We start from the raw sequence: 14,044 nt of genomic DNA on the forward strand, positions 1-14,044 counted from the left end.
TACAAATTCCAAAGTTATTTTATTTTATTTTATTTTTAAGTTTAGTTTTGTAATTTTTTATTCTTTTCAATATGCGGTTTACGTATATGTTCTATTACATTATGCATACATTTTTGAACCATTGATATAATTTAATAAATAACCAGAAGAAAATATATTTATAAAAAAATGAAAATACTCTAGACTTTAGAGAATAAGAAAACTAAATTAGTAAAAAGAGAGACATCTTTCACAGGCCAAACTTGGTAGACTCTAGTATGTTCTAACCTTTTCTATTAAAAAAAATGATGAATTTATGAGTTAAAAAGGAGTGGGGGAGTATAAGTAAAAAGAAAATGTAAACTAGGTTAATTATCAATAGTTAAATAAGAGATTTGAGGTTGAATCTCTGCTTATACTAAAAGCTGATTGATATCTTAGTTTGATGATAAAAAGTTATCATCAGGAGTGGACGCCATAAATTGTAAAACTCTCTAAAAAAAAAAATCATAGAATAGGTTTTATTTTTTATTTATTTATTTTTTTGAGAATGTCACACAAAAGGTTTATTTGTTATATGTATCACATATTGTATTTTTATTTTTGTAATTAACACACCAATTCAAGTTTGATGTATAATATCCACTCTGTCATCCAAAATTAGTATCAAAATTAACAAATTGGGTGTGCGGTGCACTACTATGTCAAAATTAATAGACATATTCTCATTATAATAGACCCCGCTAAAATTATTCTAGAAAGTTGTGGAGACAACTATTTTATACATCAAATGTTGTCTTACTTAGGTGCCGTTTGTTGAGGTTTAATTTAGAAATTAAACCAACTTATTTTTGTATGTTCAATCTCATAAAGGGTCTGTTTGGATACAATTTATTGTTGTTGAAAGTTGCAGAAAACTGATTGTGGCTGAAAACACTGTAGCAAAATAATTTTAAAATGGATAAATAGTACCGTGGGACTTATTCTTAATATTTTTTAATCATGAACAGTGCATAAACCGTGCACACACTTTCATAAACAGTAATTTTTGTCTCTAAAAAGTCAAGAAAGCCGGTCAAAAAAAAAAAAAAAAGAGAAACCGCAACGTAGAAAACGCAACTTTACTTTAAGCACTATCCAAACTGATACAAAATTTCATTTTTGTTTAGGCGTAGTTTGAAAAAGATTTTCAAAATCCAAAAGTCTAGTAACTCAGCAGGATTTTATGCTCTTTTTTGTGAAGAACACCAAGGTTTGATCTCCCTTCCCTGCATTATCTTGTTTGTAACCATGAAAACTTATAATATAAAATTTTCTTTTTACATATGATAGCTAATGCAAACTGAGATTTATAAAACACCCTTCATGTAAATTTGTGAACATAAAATTAGTATTACAGCCACCCAGCTAAAGTCAAATATCCTAATGTTATATCTCTCAAGACTCAATGGAGGAAGGAAAAAAAAAAAAAAAAAAAACCGAGAAGGCCAAAGAAAGAAAGGGAAACATCATTTAAGAGTCATAAAATTTAATTAAAAAAACTTGGCTGACATTACTCGTATCAACTCTAAAAAGACTAACACTCTTCTTCTTCTTCTTCTTCTATTTTTTTTAATAATAAAAAGTAGTCTTTTTTTAGTCATGCTCATGCCCATTTCATTCTTATCTTAGTGATTATTTCTTTTTGTTCTTAATTCGCCTAGGTCCTAGGATAAGAAATAAATAAACCAAAAGAGAACTACTTTTCATGCTTAGATTCCTGGAAATAACTTAAATTAGTGAATTAGTTCTTGCAAAGTGGTTGATCTATAATATAAGTGTAGGTTTGTCAGCAGTAGAGTTTAGCTTCTTGTGTTTCTTTTGTTCCAATAACTTACTATCAATATCTTACTCTGAAATTGCTGCCCATTGCATTACTATCTCAGTATAAAAACTACAAGTAGTAATGTTTATCTTGTAACTCAAAGATTAGCCAAGCTTTTGTGTAAGCAGAACCGGGGTCAGTTCAGCAACAAAGAAGAAAAAAAAAAAAAAACCAAAGATGAGTGAAGCAACAGATAGCTGCAGGTTCATCTACAAAGATCCAAATCGGCCAATTGAAGCTAGGGTCAATAACCTCCTCTCTCACATGTCCTTGAAGGAGAAAGTTGGCCAAATGACCTGTACTGAGAATCCTGCTGCTAGTCCTTCCACCATCAAAGACTTGTCCATTGGTACATTGTTCTTAATAATTTGCACATCTTGTCTTTAATATGTCTTGGATTTGAGTTTGGGAGTTAGTCTCTCCAAAAATAAATTTGGGATAAGTCTGCCTAACAATCATTTCTTTAATACCCCATAAAAGTTGGAGATTTGAGCACTGGATAGACTTTTTTTTTTTATAGACATTTTCCTTCACTTATGTTAGTTCTATATCATTTGCATATAGGAGCTATATTATATTCTTTCCCAGCCAGTTGTTATCCGACTGAACCTGCTTCAGCAACTGACTGGGCTGATATGGTTGACAGTTTACAGAAGGCAGCTTTAGAATCACGTCTTGGCATTCCAATTATACAAATGTGTGATTCTGTCCATGGCCATGGCAATGTGTTCGGTACTACAGTTTTCCCTCATAACATTGGCCTTGGAGCAACTAGGCAAGTCCTTTTATATATATTGCAGCTGATTGATGCACGTATAATCATATAGCTAGATGCCATATTTCAATAGTAAGTAAATATCTATTGTCCCAACTTGAGTGTCTGACTTCATGTTTCACTACACATTGCATTTTACATTTGGTGGAGTATAAAGTAGAACACATCTAGTGGGATAGATGATTTTTATTGGTTGTAGCATGTTCAAGAATCAACTACATATTAATTAAAATGTTTTAAGATATATCAAGCTCATCGATGCATAAAGAGACTTTTTTATGTCATAGCCTTATATTCCTTGTTGTTCATTATCCCGACTGCTATTTGTTGTAGAGATAAGAACTTGGTTGAAAGAATTGCAGCTGCTACTGCACTGGAACTCAGAGCAACTGGAACTAATTTTTCTATTGCTCCTTGTGTAGCTGTAAGTTGATTCATATTAATGCAAGACCATTTCGTTGTGTTCTTCAGTTATTAATCCACATGCATGATTTTTGGGGTTGCTGTGGAAATGTACCTACAGGTTATCAGAGATCCAAGGTGGGGATTATGTTATGAGAGTTTTAGTGAGGATAGTGAAATAGTTAGTGCCATGACATCTGCTGTTGTAGGATATCAGGGCATACCGCCCAAAGGGCATCCTAATGGTTATCCTTACGTAGCTAGCAGGTAAGAAAAAAATTCTAGAACTACTTCTCATTCTAACCTTCTATAATGAATGTGAACTGTCTATTAACATTTTTTTTTATGGGATCTGTCTATTAACATTGTTAATCTCTTCATCGCTTTGTCTTTTGTACATCATTTAGCAGTGGAAGTTCATATAATGATAAAATGAATTTCAACCTCAAACTTGATAAATCGAAACGTAGAAATTTTTAATCTTGTTGTACTTCTTTTGATTTGTGTTTATGTACTTTTGTTAGTGAAACATATGTGACAACATTGTTATATGGTTCTACCAAATTTATGCCTACATTATCAGAAATCAAATTCAAAAATCCTCAAACACAAACCTAACCCAAATGTAACAACACCTAACTCAACTCAAACTTATAATCTCAATTCACAAACTCAACACTCTCATAACTTCCAAGCCCCAAACACCAAATGTTTCTCTCTCATACAGCCCAAAAATGTACCAAACGCTTTGTGGAAATCCATTCCACATTCTTCTAAAAGCCTTTAATCACATAATTATTCCAATGCCACTAAGAGCCTTAATCACATAAGTCTTCCAATGCCACCATCACGGAAGTGTTAAAAAAAATTTGTTGACAGTAGGTTATTTGATTTTTGTTTGACTATTTTTTTTCATCTATAAATGCAGAACAAATGTTATTGCATGTGCCAAGCATTTCGTTGGAGATGGAGGCACTGAACTAGGTTTAATGGAAGGAAATACCGTCTCATCTTTTGAAGACTTGGAGAGGATCCATATGAAACCTTACCTGCATTGTTTGGCTCAAGGAGTCTCCACTATTATGCCCTCTTATACCAGCTGGAATGGGACTAGAATGCATGGTCACCGTTTTCTCTTAACAGATATTTTGAAAGAGAAGCTGGGATTCAAGGTGCTTAAGCCTCTGATTTCAAGATTTTCACCAAGACATATACCTTTGCTCATCTTTCTTTAATCTTGGGACTTTGTAAGTGATGATGTGGGTTGAATTTAGATGTAATCAAAACACATAACAAGTTAGAAAACAGGAACCACGTAACAGAGCCTTCGCACTACTATTTTAATCTCTTGTTTTCTTAGAAATACTTTTTTTCCATCTTGGTCTGTGGATGTATGCAATTTGTCCAACCACAAATATAAAATCTTGTATTCTTTGTGTATGTGTGCTTATTGAGTTATCTTTGTCTTGGTTTAAAGTGATATTGGACAACAGCGAGTTGCTAAAATGGAACTTCATCATAAAAAAGCTAAATGAACTATTTCTTTCTCTTTTTGGCAGGGATTTCTTTTATCAGGTTGGGAAGGAATTGACACGATATGTGAACCATACAGAGCAGATTATCGACATTGCGTTTTAACATCAATTAATGCAGGAGTGGACATGGTAAAGTTTGAAGTCTCAAATAATTGAATGACCGCAAAGTTGTGCAAGCCACTTAATTTTAATGTGTTGTGATTATGTGCAGAATATGGAGCCTTTTCGATATGAAGAATATTTTGAAACTTTAATATCTCTCGTTGAATCAGGGGAGATACCCATGTCCAGGATTGATGATGCTGTGAAACGAATATTGAAAGTCAAATTTATTGCTGGCCTTTTTGAGCATCCCTTTGCTGATAGATCCTTGCTAGATATGGTTGGTTGCAAGGTATTGTTTAGTGGAGCATGTTTTAGAGTTAACTGACTTTTTTTTTTTTGATAAAAGAGTTAACTGACTATTGATTCTATTTATGTGCAGTTGCTACAATTTACATAGACTAAGCCTAAATGAATGAAATAATAGTCACACTATCCTTAGCGGAAGATAGAAATGGTTGTATTATCTTATAATTTTCTTTGATAAAAGGTGCACAGAGAATTGGCACGTGAAGCAGTAAGAAAATCACTGATTTTGCTAAAGAATGGGAAGGACCTGGAGAAGCCATTCCTCCCTCTAAATAAAAATGCTAGAAGAATATTAGTTATTGGGAGGCATGCTGATGATCTTGGGTACCAGTGTGGAGGTTGGACAATAACAAAGTATGGAACCAGTGGCAGAATAACCATAGGTAAGAACACATGGTTGATTTAACTATAAAAATATGGTACATGATAGTTTGCATTGTCAATAAGCTAATAAAGTATAGTAACTAAAAAATGCATTGGCCAATAAGCTAGTAAGGTACATGATTGTTTGCATTGTCAATAAACTACATGATTTTGAACTTAAGGTATAGTAACTAAAAAATTGTATTAAAGTTTTGACTAATAAATTTTATTTGGGAGATGGGGTAGAGAAGAAATGAGAAATGAAGTGTCACCATCAAGGGAAAGAGATAAAAAGAGAATTTTTTTTTATTAAGTATTTAGGGAACACATACATTTGAAAGACCATGCAACCATGTTAAAAGCAATGGAATAATTTGTATAGTTTTATACCTCTCTCATACGGATTTTCCTTGTGTTCTAGGCACAACAATATTGGAAGGCATTAAAGAAGCAGTTGGAGAACATGTAGAAGTCATATATGAGCAAAACCCATCATTAGCAACCTTTGAAGGCCTAGAATTCTCCTTTGCTATAGTTGTTGTTGGTGAGCCTGCTTATGCTGAAAGCAAGGGATATAATGTAGAGCTCAAGATTCCTTTTGATGGTGCCAATGTTATTAACATGGTTGCAGAAAGAGTTCCTACTTTGGTAGTTCTGATATCTGGAAGGCCTCTTGTTTTGGAACCAGAACTTCTGGAAAAGATTGATGCATTGGTTGCAGCTTGGTTGCCGGGGAGCCAAGGAGAGGGAGTAGCAGATGTAGTGTTTGGAGAATATGAGTTCCAGGGAAAGCTCCCTGTCACTTGGTTCAAGAGAGCAGACCAGCTGCCTGTGAATTATGGGGATGAGCATTATGATCCTTTGTTTCCTTTAGGCTTTGGTTTAAAGATGAAGATACATTAGGTGAATTTGGGTATCTGAATTCCAATAAGGCTAGGCACACAACAGGTCATATCAGCAGCAGCTGTGAAAAAGGTTGTGCTTGCTTATGTGAATTTAGTCAAGCCAAGCGTAGGTTACCTTATAACCAGCCCAGTTTAGGTATTATCTGTATTGTGTATTCTCATTATGTCTACTCCGTTTTTATGAGCCATAATCTAGCCGAACATGCATGGATCATATGTTTGAAAGCCCATATGATGGTTTTATAAAATATTCTCTTTTGTTTCTACTCATCTTGTAAGTGAAATTGAAATGAAAACAAAAGTCTTGTTTGGTACAATTTATTTTTCATTTTTTTTCATAGAGATTATTAAAAAAAAAATTGTACCTAAAAAATTGAAAATTAAAAAAAAGAAGAAGTTATATTTTGAAAAGTACGGTGTGATGACATGTTACCAAATAGATAAATGAACTCACGTGGTCGATTTTTTTTGGTTGGCTAAGATGGTAAACATTAAATTATTGGTTTGGTGGTAATACTGGCATTTCAAACTTTCATGGGGAGGAGAAAAAAAGAAGGAAAACTATGCAGGGAGTAACATTGGAGAGAGCAACTACCATTTATTTGCTGATTTGATACACCAAACCAACTGCGCATTAGGAGAAACTGATAGTACTCTTTCTCCGATTATATGAAATGATTAATACTTAATGCATAAGACTCTCACTTTTGTGGGGGTATGGAAGAGGTGATTGGTATTTTATAGACTGACTTACTTCGAATTTTAGAAGTAAAATTTGATAGGCCTCTTGCACCAGTACGAGACAAAAGGAAGGGTAGAGACTTGGAGAGAGAAAAATCAAGTGATTTATTAAAACAAAGATCTGTACTGTACATTGGCTAGGACTATATCAAGACAAAAGAGAAAACATAGAGGAAAGCAAAGTAAAACGAAAGAAAAGAAAAGAAAACAAGAAATCAAGGCGTCCAAGACCCACACAGCTGAAACTTAACCCCCTAGCCCCAAAAATCAAAGAGTAATTTTCAAGTCAAATCAAGACCATTATTGGGGAACCTCTAACAGAGCCATAGAACTTGTAAATGACAAATATGAAATATCTGTCATACTTGACAGTGTGGAGATTATGCAAAGAACAATTTAATGTAGGCCAGTTGTAAAATTACGATAGATACACAAATAAAAAAGATCCTGACTAATATGAAACATTATAGATACCTTAGAACTTTGGATAGAATACATGTGGCCGATCTTAACTAATATGTTGAGGATCTTTGTCGACCCCAAAAATAATTGGGTTAAAGATTTGCTTTTGTTAAATAGATACCTTAAGACTTTAATAGGATGCAATATGGTTAGGTACTCAGGTTGATATAGTCCATGTTATCCCAATGACCTCTTACACTGCCAAACTGGTTACAGAAGAGAGCTTCATTTTTTTAACAGAAGCAAGAACTGGGGTTCTAATAATGATGAACTTTGTATGGGGTGTTTTTGGAAGAAAATTCAAGTAAAAAAATGGATTTTTCATGCAAAGACTATATTCAACAGCCCTTTCCAGTTTCAGCTATATTCAACTTCCATCTACCTAAATGGAAAGCCAAATCCCATTTACAAAAAAATCAGTTCACTCAACCAGAAATATTGGTCCTTTGTAATCATTCACTCACTCACCAATCCATGCCACTCAATTCAATACCCTTTAGTTGAATCTAAATATAGCATCTTACAAATCATGAAAACTCAACTTCAATCTAAAATATGTAACAATTGAATGAAGTGAAATAGTCTATCAAATGCGCATGCTGACCTGAACAAGCTACCCATTTCAAATAATTCCATTAAAAACTCAACTTCCATCTGCATCATTAGTGACCATAACTCTTTCAATCATTTAAAACTCAAAAAGGAAAAAAAAGACACATACTTGAGGGCGAAACCAATTATCACAAGAGAATGCGAAAACAGAGAGAACCTTAAATTCCTGACTTGCAACACAGCTCCACAAACAATCGCTCCCAGAGTCAGAGACCGTACACCGGCCTCGTAACCCGACCCGACTGGCAAGTCCCTGAACCGGGCATAGTGTGGTAGGTGGGACTGTGGGAGTGAGAACTGAGATGAGCAGAGCAGAAGACAGTGAAAGAGGGAAGGTTGTGTTGTCGCTTGACAGTGTTGTTTGTTTTAGTAAAATAAAAATACACGTACCTTACTTCCTGGAAGACAAGTACCATGTAAATTTTATTTTATTTTATTTTTTTATAAGATTTTTTACCTGGTAAAAATAAAAATTTCATCATCTGAATTTGACAAAAATTTATTTAGTACTTTAATTTTACTTTTTATTTAATTGAGTTCTTTGAGTTTTAAGTTTATTTAATTTAATTTTAATTTATAAGAAATTTCATTCAATTGAGATACCTCCATCAAATTTTCTTAAATGTTGTGGCTAAGTGTCCAAATATTTATTTATTTTCTTCAAATTTTTTAATTAAAAAATCCAACAAATTATTGAAAAAAAAATTATATATTTTTTAAATAAATTAATGGAAGTTGACAGAGATGACTTAATTGAATAAATTTGAAACTTAGAATATTCAATTGAACAAAAACAAAATTTGAGAATTGAAATGAATTTTAACCAAACTTAAATGGTGTACTTTGTATTTTTGCCTTATTTATTTATTTATTTATTATTATTAATTTGTATAGACGACTCGTTGAAAACTCTTGATGGACTGGTGGTTCTAAATTTTATAAAATCTGAGTTTCGGTCCGGATCCCAGGTTTCACAAAAAGTAAACTAGATTGATTGAAATGACATAATGGATTGGATTGGCCTAATGGGCCGAACAGATTGGACTGGACCGAAACAGTAGGTTTAAAACCTCAATTGCTATGCAACATTCTAATGTTTCCCAACTAAATACTTCATAGTTCTAGAACAGGTCCATAGTAGCTTGGATTATGACAACAAGAACTTTGCATTGCACGCTAGGAAATGCCTTTAAAAATATCGATGGTCCATAATTCCATATGGTTCCCCAAGTAGATGTATATTCTTAGAGAGGAGTTGCCCAAATAATTGGGGTTTCCCTTGTTGGTATGGGTGTGTATTTCAAACACTTTTATTTTTATTTATTTTCTAACCGTTGGAAATTTATGAGTAAAATAGCCGTTGGACAATTATGAGAAAAATAGTCATTAGACAATAATTGATAATATAGTCATTGGACTTTTAAGGGTTATTAGTAACCAATAACTATAGACTATTATTTTCATAAGTAGCCTATATAATACTCATCATAACATATTTTCTAGAGAGTTTTTTTTACTATTCTATGTTTTAGATATACACAATTCTACTATCTTTCTCTCCCACATACTTTTCTACAAGAATATTTGTTCTAAGGAAAGGTAATAGAGGGTTGTTCTTAAACCTTTTGTGAGTGGAAGTGCGTACATCACAAAGTTCGACACTATAGTCTAATCTTGGGAGGTTGTTTGGCCAAGAGAACCAATCGCACCAAGTTTTACTTTGAGTGGCACGAATCAACCTTTAAGGACAATGCTTTCGCAGTGTGATTCTATAGCATTGTGAGATTGTACTAAATTCCTTTTATTTTATTTTATATTCTTGATAATTATTTGGGATATTGTTTTTGTATCAAAACTTGTTTATTCACTAAAATATTTCCAACATCCCTTTTGAGTTTAGTCAATTAAAGACATTACAAAAGCATACGTACCTTGGCTGTAACCACTCCCAGATTTCCTGAGATTGCAAAATGGTTTTGAATCATAGTGGATCCTAATAAGATATAATTGGGATAGGCCTACAAATGTGACTGATGTTAGAAGTTTCTTGGGCATTTTTGGTTATTATAGAAGATTTATAGAGAGATTTTCCAGCATTGCAACTCCTTTGACACTATTAACTAGGAAGAATGTTAAATTCGAGTGAAAAGAAGAGTGTGAGAAAAGCTTTTAAGAGCTTTGACTTACTTTGAAAGTAATTTTTAATGAAATTATCATGAAAATTCTTAATGTTGATACTTTGTATGAATTGTTTGGATTGAATTGTCAAAAAGGAAAAATTTACAGGTACCTTTGGGATGTATTTCTCATGCTTTGGACCCTTTTAGGTTTGGAGTGTGACAATTTTCCTCTTGTTACACAGCCTATTTAAGTTTCTATCTCAAGTAAATCAGTATAAGTCTAATCATATTTTTAGCACATACTTATATGGTGCACTTCTACATCTGCAATAGCCGTAAAATGTGATATTGAAAAACAGTGAAAGAAAAAGAATTGATTGCAAAAGAATAATGTACATTTTTTTTTTAATTGAGAAGAAGAATATTATGATCTTGAGTTCAGTAAGTTATCAAAATAATCAAGTGAAGCATATGTAACTCAGAGGAACAACATCTTATCCAATGATTCTACTATATTCTTTTACAAAAATTAGTTAGTTAACTAAAAAAAAAAAAAAAGGATTAAAAAAAAGCGTGAGCGGCAGGATTCGAACCTGCGCGGGCAGAGCCCACATGATTTCTAGTCATGCCCGATAACCACTCCGGCACGCCCACCAGGTGATTGTAGGAGTCTTGAGTTATCTAATATAAAGCATTTAGGCAGCATAAGAATACCTAGATTTTGCTACATTAAATATTAATAGATCATTTAAGAAAAAAGAAACTGAAAATTACTTTTACGTGGAACATTAACAAAACAACTTAGGATTTACAAGTGTTAAAAGAACCTACTTGCATATTTGTTTTACTTTGTCATTGTTATTGAAAATGGCATAATGTATTTTTTTTTTTTTTTTTCAAATGGATCTTGTTGATTCGTTCTAATGTATTTTGTGGTGTAGCTAGCAACCCTCATATATTTTACCAACAAATTAATTCGGAAAAAAAAAATCCTGCATCTAAAGGAATAATTTAGAGAGAATAAAGATGCAAATATAATTTGCCTTAATTGACCTTTAAAAAACCTCCCTCAAAAGATTGACCTAGTGATTCTAAGACCTTATGAGATTCATAAGTTCAAAATCTCCGAGCAATAGTTTGGAACCATCTTAATTTAAAGGATTCTTCCTTATAAATTGAAATACATAGTGTGTGTATGTGTGTATATATATATATATTAAAAAACACATTTCAAGCATTACATAGGGATGATAATAAGAGGTGCTTTAATGGATCTATCATGCATTAGTGTGAAAAAAAAAACACACACACACACACAAGGCGAGAGGAATTTTTAGGACAAATAGAGCAAAGAATAGACAGAAATATGGGAACATAAAAGAGATTGAAAAGTGTCTTCTTTAGTTCTTTCGTGTTGTTGATTTTTTTTTTTAGAAAGTCGTGTTGTTGAGTGTGGTGACCAAGTTTTGTGGTAGTCCTTAGGGTTATTTATTTATTTAGATAAATATGGTAAAATTTAAACTTATAATATCTACTCTATAATAATTGTTTTATCATCGAGCTAAAACACCAGTTAATTTTTGCAATAAACATAATTTGAATCTCATGTCTCTTATTCAATAATGAGAAACTTTATCAGTTGAACTAACTAGAACTATTTTCCAATTTCCACACACATAAAAATATGAAAAAAAAAAGAAAAAAAAAGAGGCTAAGTTGGAATCTACTATTTAGCATTTTTTGTTGTTGTAAAGAAACAAAAACACGCACGCAAGGAAAAGGGAAGGGAAAACAACTCTAACACAATAGCACATCATATAAGTTAGAATTTAACATCTAGCTAGCATTAAATACAACTGTAGGGTCGATTTCTGTAGCCTAAGCCCAAAGAGATTGGTTATAGGCCCAACGAACCCAGAACAATAAATTTGTAGAGAGTGGGTTGAAGGTTTAGGCGCTGACCGGCCCCTTAGAAGCCGGAACATCTTTTCCTTTTATTGAAGAAACACTTGGAACAATTTACAACTAGGAGATGCTCTTCGGCCCATGGCCGAGGAGGCTTTTTTCCCCTTTTTCCTCTCTACTCCAAAAAGCCCCCCTTACATTTTGCTTGTCTCTCTTATATACTACTCTCTTCCTCTTCCTGTTGATCGTTCATTGGCCTCTCCTCTGGCCGCCTGTCCCATCAGAGGTCGTATCTGTGCTCAAGTGGTTCAATCTGATCGATGTAGCCCTGCCCGGGGGTTGCATCCCCATTAATGCGGCCAGAAGGGTTGGTGAACGTATTAAGTGTTGAGGTGACAACTGACTCTGGGTCTATCCCCCCTCCCCTATAGTTATCCTTAGTACGCCGAGGACGAGGGGATCTTCAGCGCGGATCCAAGGGAGGGTTTGCTCCCCAAATTGGCCTTGGGTAGTCATCCCTCCTCGGACTGGGCCATTTGGGCCTGGCTTAGAGTGGGCCGTGGCTGTACGATTTCCTGGCCCCACAATAGCCCCTCAAAATCTTGCTGCACGCATCCTTGGGCGGGGAGGAGGATTTTGACATCCTCGGCCTCATCCCCCCCCCCACCCCTCATTAGTGCTAGGGCTCATTCACCTACCAAGGGCACGTCGCTGGCGCTTCGGAGCACGTAACGTGTCCATCATTAAATCCAGGCGGCTCTGTGCTCCCCATGTCCAACGAGGAGTTATCCATCCAACGGTGGAGATTCGTCTGGCATTCATGAGCGGGAAAACCAGCATGGCCCCTCGATTTGGGGTATAAATACCCGTACGAACCGCCTCTCCCTGTTCCTCATTTGTAATCGAGGATATTCGTGCGCCCTTCCCAAGTTCAGACACACCCTAACTAGCACCTTCAGCACAAAAGCCTATCCGAGGAGCCCTTTCTCTTTCCTGTAAGTCGCTCTCTTTGGTCCTTTCTTGCTACCCTTTTTTCTGTTTCGCCTGTTCTTTCTTAGCTCTTTTAGGCGTCTACTGGGATGGGTAGGTTTAAGAAATACGTCGATACTGAGGAGGCGATGGAGAAATTCATCTCCGATTATAAAATTCCCAGCAATGTGAATCTAAGACATTGTGAGGACGGGGAGTGGCGCATATACAGACAGGAGGGTGAGGTGGTAATTCCCGTAGTCGCCTTCCTTGAAGGGGGGATGACGATCCCCATGGGTCCGGTGATGAGGGGTTACCTCATGCACTTTCGGTTGGGCCCCACCCAGTGCGGGATAAATGTCTTTAGAATTTTGGGCTGTGTGGACGCCCTGAACGAGAAGATGGGGCTGAGGTTGACCCACCATGACGTGAACTGGTATTACAATCTTCAGCTTCTTAAGGGCAAGTCGTATTACCTGAAAATGAGGGACGACAGGGTGCGGCTCATTCAGTGCCTCCCCGAGTCCAGCAAGGGGTTCTATGAGGATTTCCTTATTGTGTCCGGGGAGTGGCACGATGGCCTTCACTGCCCAACAACGGAGGGAACGCCAGGTGGGGCAGCGGGAGACATAGGGTTTAAAGCTATTGTCTTTTTTCCTTACCCCCTTTCTTCTTTTTTCTCTCTTTACTAATGTGGTGGTGCTTTCCGTCTGCAGATCCGCACGCCTTTCAGCGTCACTTCCATCTGGTCAACCGGGAAGATTTGCAAAAGGTGCTGAGGGCGCCAGTGTACATAAACGAGGACGACAACCAGGTTAGGGCCGCCCACCTAATTTTGGGTTATACACCTGCCCAGAGATCGTTCCCAGTTTCGAAGCACGTCATCCTCGCCAACGATCCTCGGCTTCAGAGGATTACTGTGACCGAGGACGGATTCTCAATCCCCGAGGAGCCCTCCGACCAGGAAGCTGTCACCTTAGCCATCCCCTCTTCTTCCCAAC

General features: G+C 35.4%; 1 protein-coding gene and 1 non-coding gene across 3 annotated transcripts; one reads left to right on the top strand and one right to left on the bottom strand.

The window, feature by feature from the left end:
- The first annotated feature begins 1,437 nt into the window (after positions 1 to 1,437).
- Positions 1,438 to 6,504, top strand: LOC112018098 (uncharacterized). 2 transcript variants are annotated; one of them, XM_024050603.2, is made up of 9 exons: positions 1,438 to 2,192; positions 2,408 to 2,618; positions 2,952 to 3,042; positions 3,142 to 3,287; positions 3,949 to 4,192; positions 4,580 to 4,684; positions 4,767 to 4,949; positions 5,148 to 5,349; positions 5,751 to 6,504. In XM_024050603.2, exons 1-9 carry the CDS (start codon positions 2,021 to 2,023, stop codon positions 6,230 to 6,232), a joined length of 1,836 nt encoding a protein of 611 aa, XP_023906371.2. In that variant the 5' UTR covers positions 1,438 to 2,020; the 3' UTR covers positions 6,233 to 6,504. The 2 variants fall into 2 exon arrangements, with proteins under 2 accessions (XP_023906371.2, XP_065628062.1); XM_065771990.1 differs by having other exon boundaries at positions 2,080 to 2,192; positions 2,490 to 2,618.
- A 4,237-nt stretch (positions 6,505 to 10,741) lies between these two features.
- TRNAS-AGA (transfer RNA serine (anticodon AGA)) lies at positions 10,742 to 10,823 on the bottom strand. Its single transcript has one exon. It is a non-coding gene; the product is annotated as a tRNA-Ser (tRNA).
- Between the last annotated feature and the right edge of the window lie 3,221 nt (positions 10,824 to 14,044).

The sequence above is a fragment of the Quercus suber genome, unplaced genomic scaffold (assembly GCF_002906115.3).
Source record: "Quercus suber isolate HL8 unplaced genomic scaffold, Cork oak 2.0 scaffold_52, whole genome shotgun sequence".
NCBI classification, from domain to species: Eukaryota; Viridiplantae; Streptophyta; class Magnoliopsida; order Fagales; family Fagaceae; genus Quercus; species Quercus suber.

What these genes read in the sequence shown, in the direction of transcription:
- LOC112018098 (XM_024050603.2), top strand. Translation starts at nt 2,021, where the DNA reads ATGAGTGAAGCAACAGATAGCTGCAGGTTCATCTACAAAGATCCAAAT. An exon ending in ATTGGCCTTGGAGCAACTAG is followed by an intron (nt 2,619 to 2,951) that starts GCAAGTCCTTTT and finishes TATTTGTTGTAG; the next exon opens with AGATAAGAACTTGGTTGAAA. An exon ending in TTAATGCAGGAGTGGACATG is followed by an intron (nt 4,685 to 4,766) that starts GTAAAGTTTGAA and finishes GATTATGTGCAG; the next exon opens with AATATGGAGCCTTTTCGATA.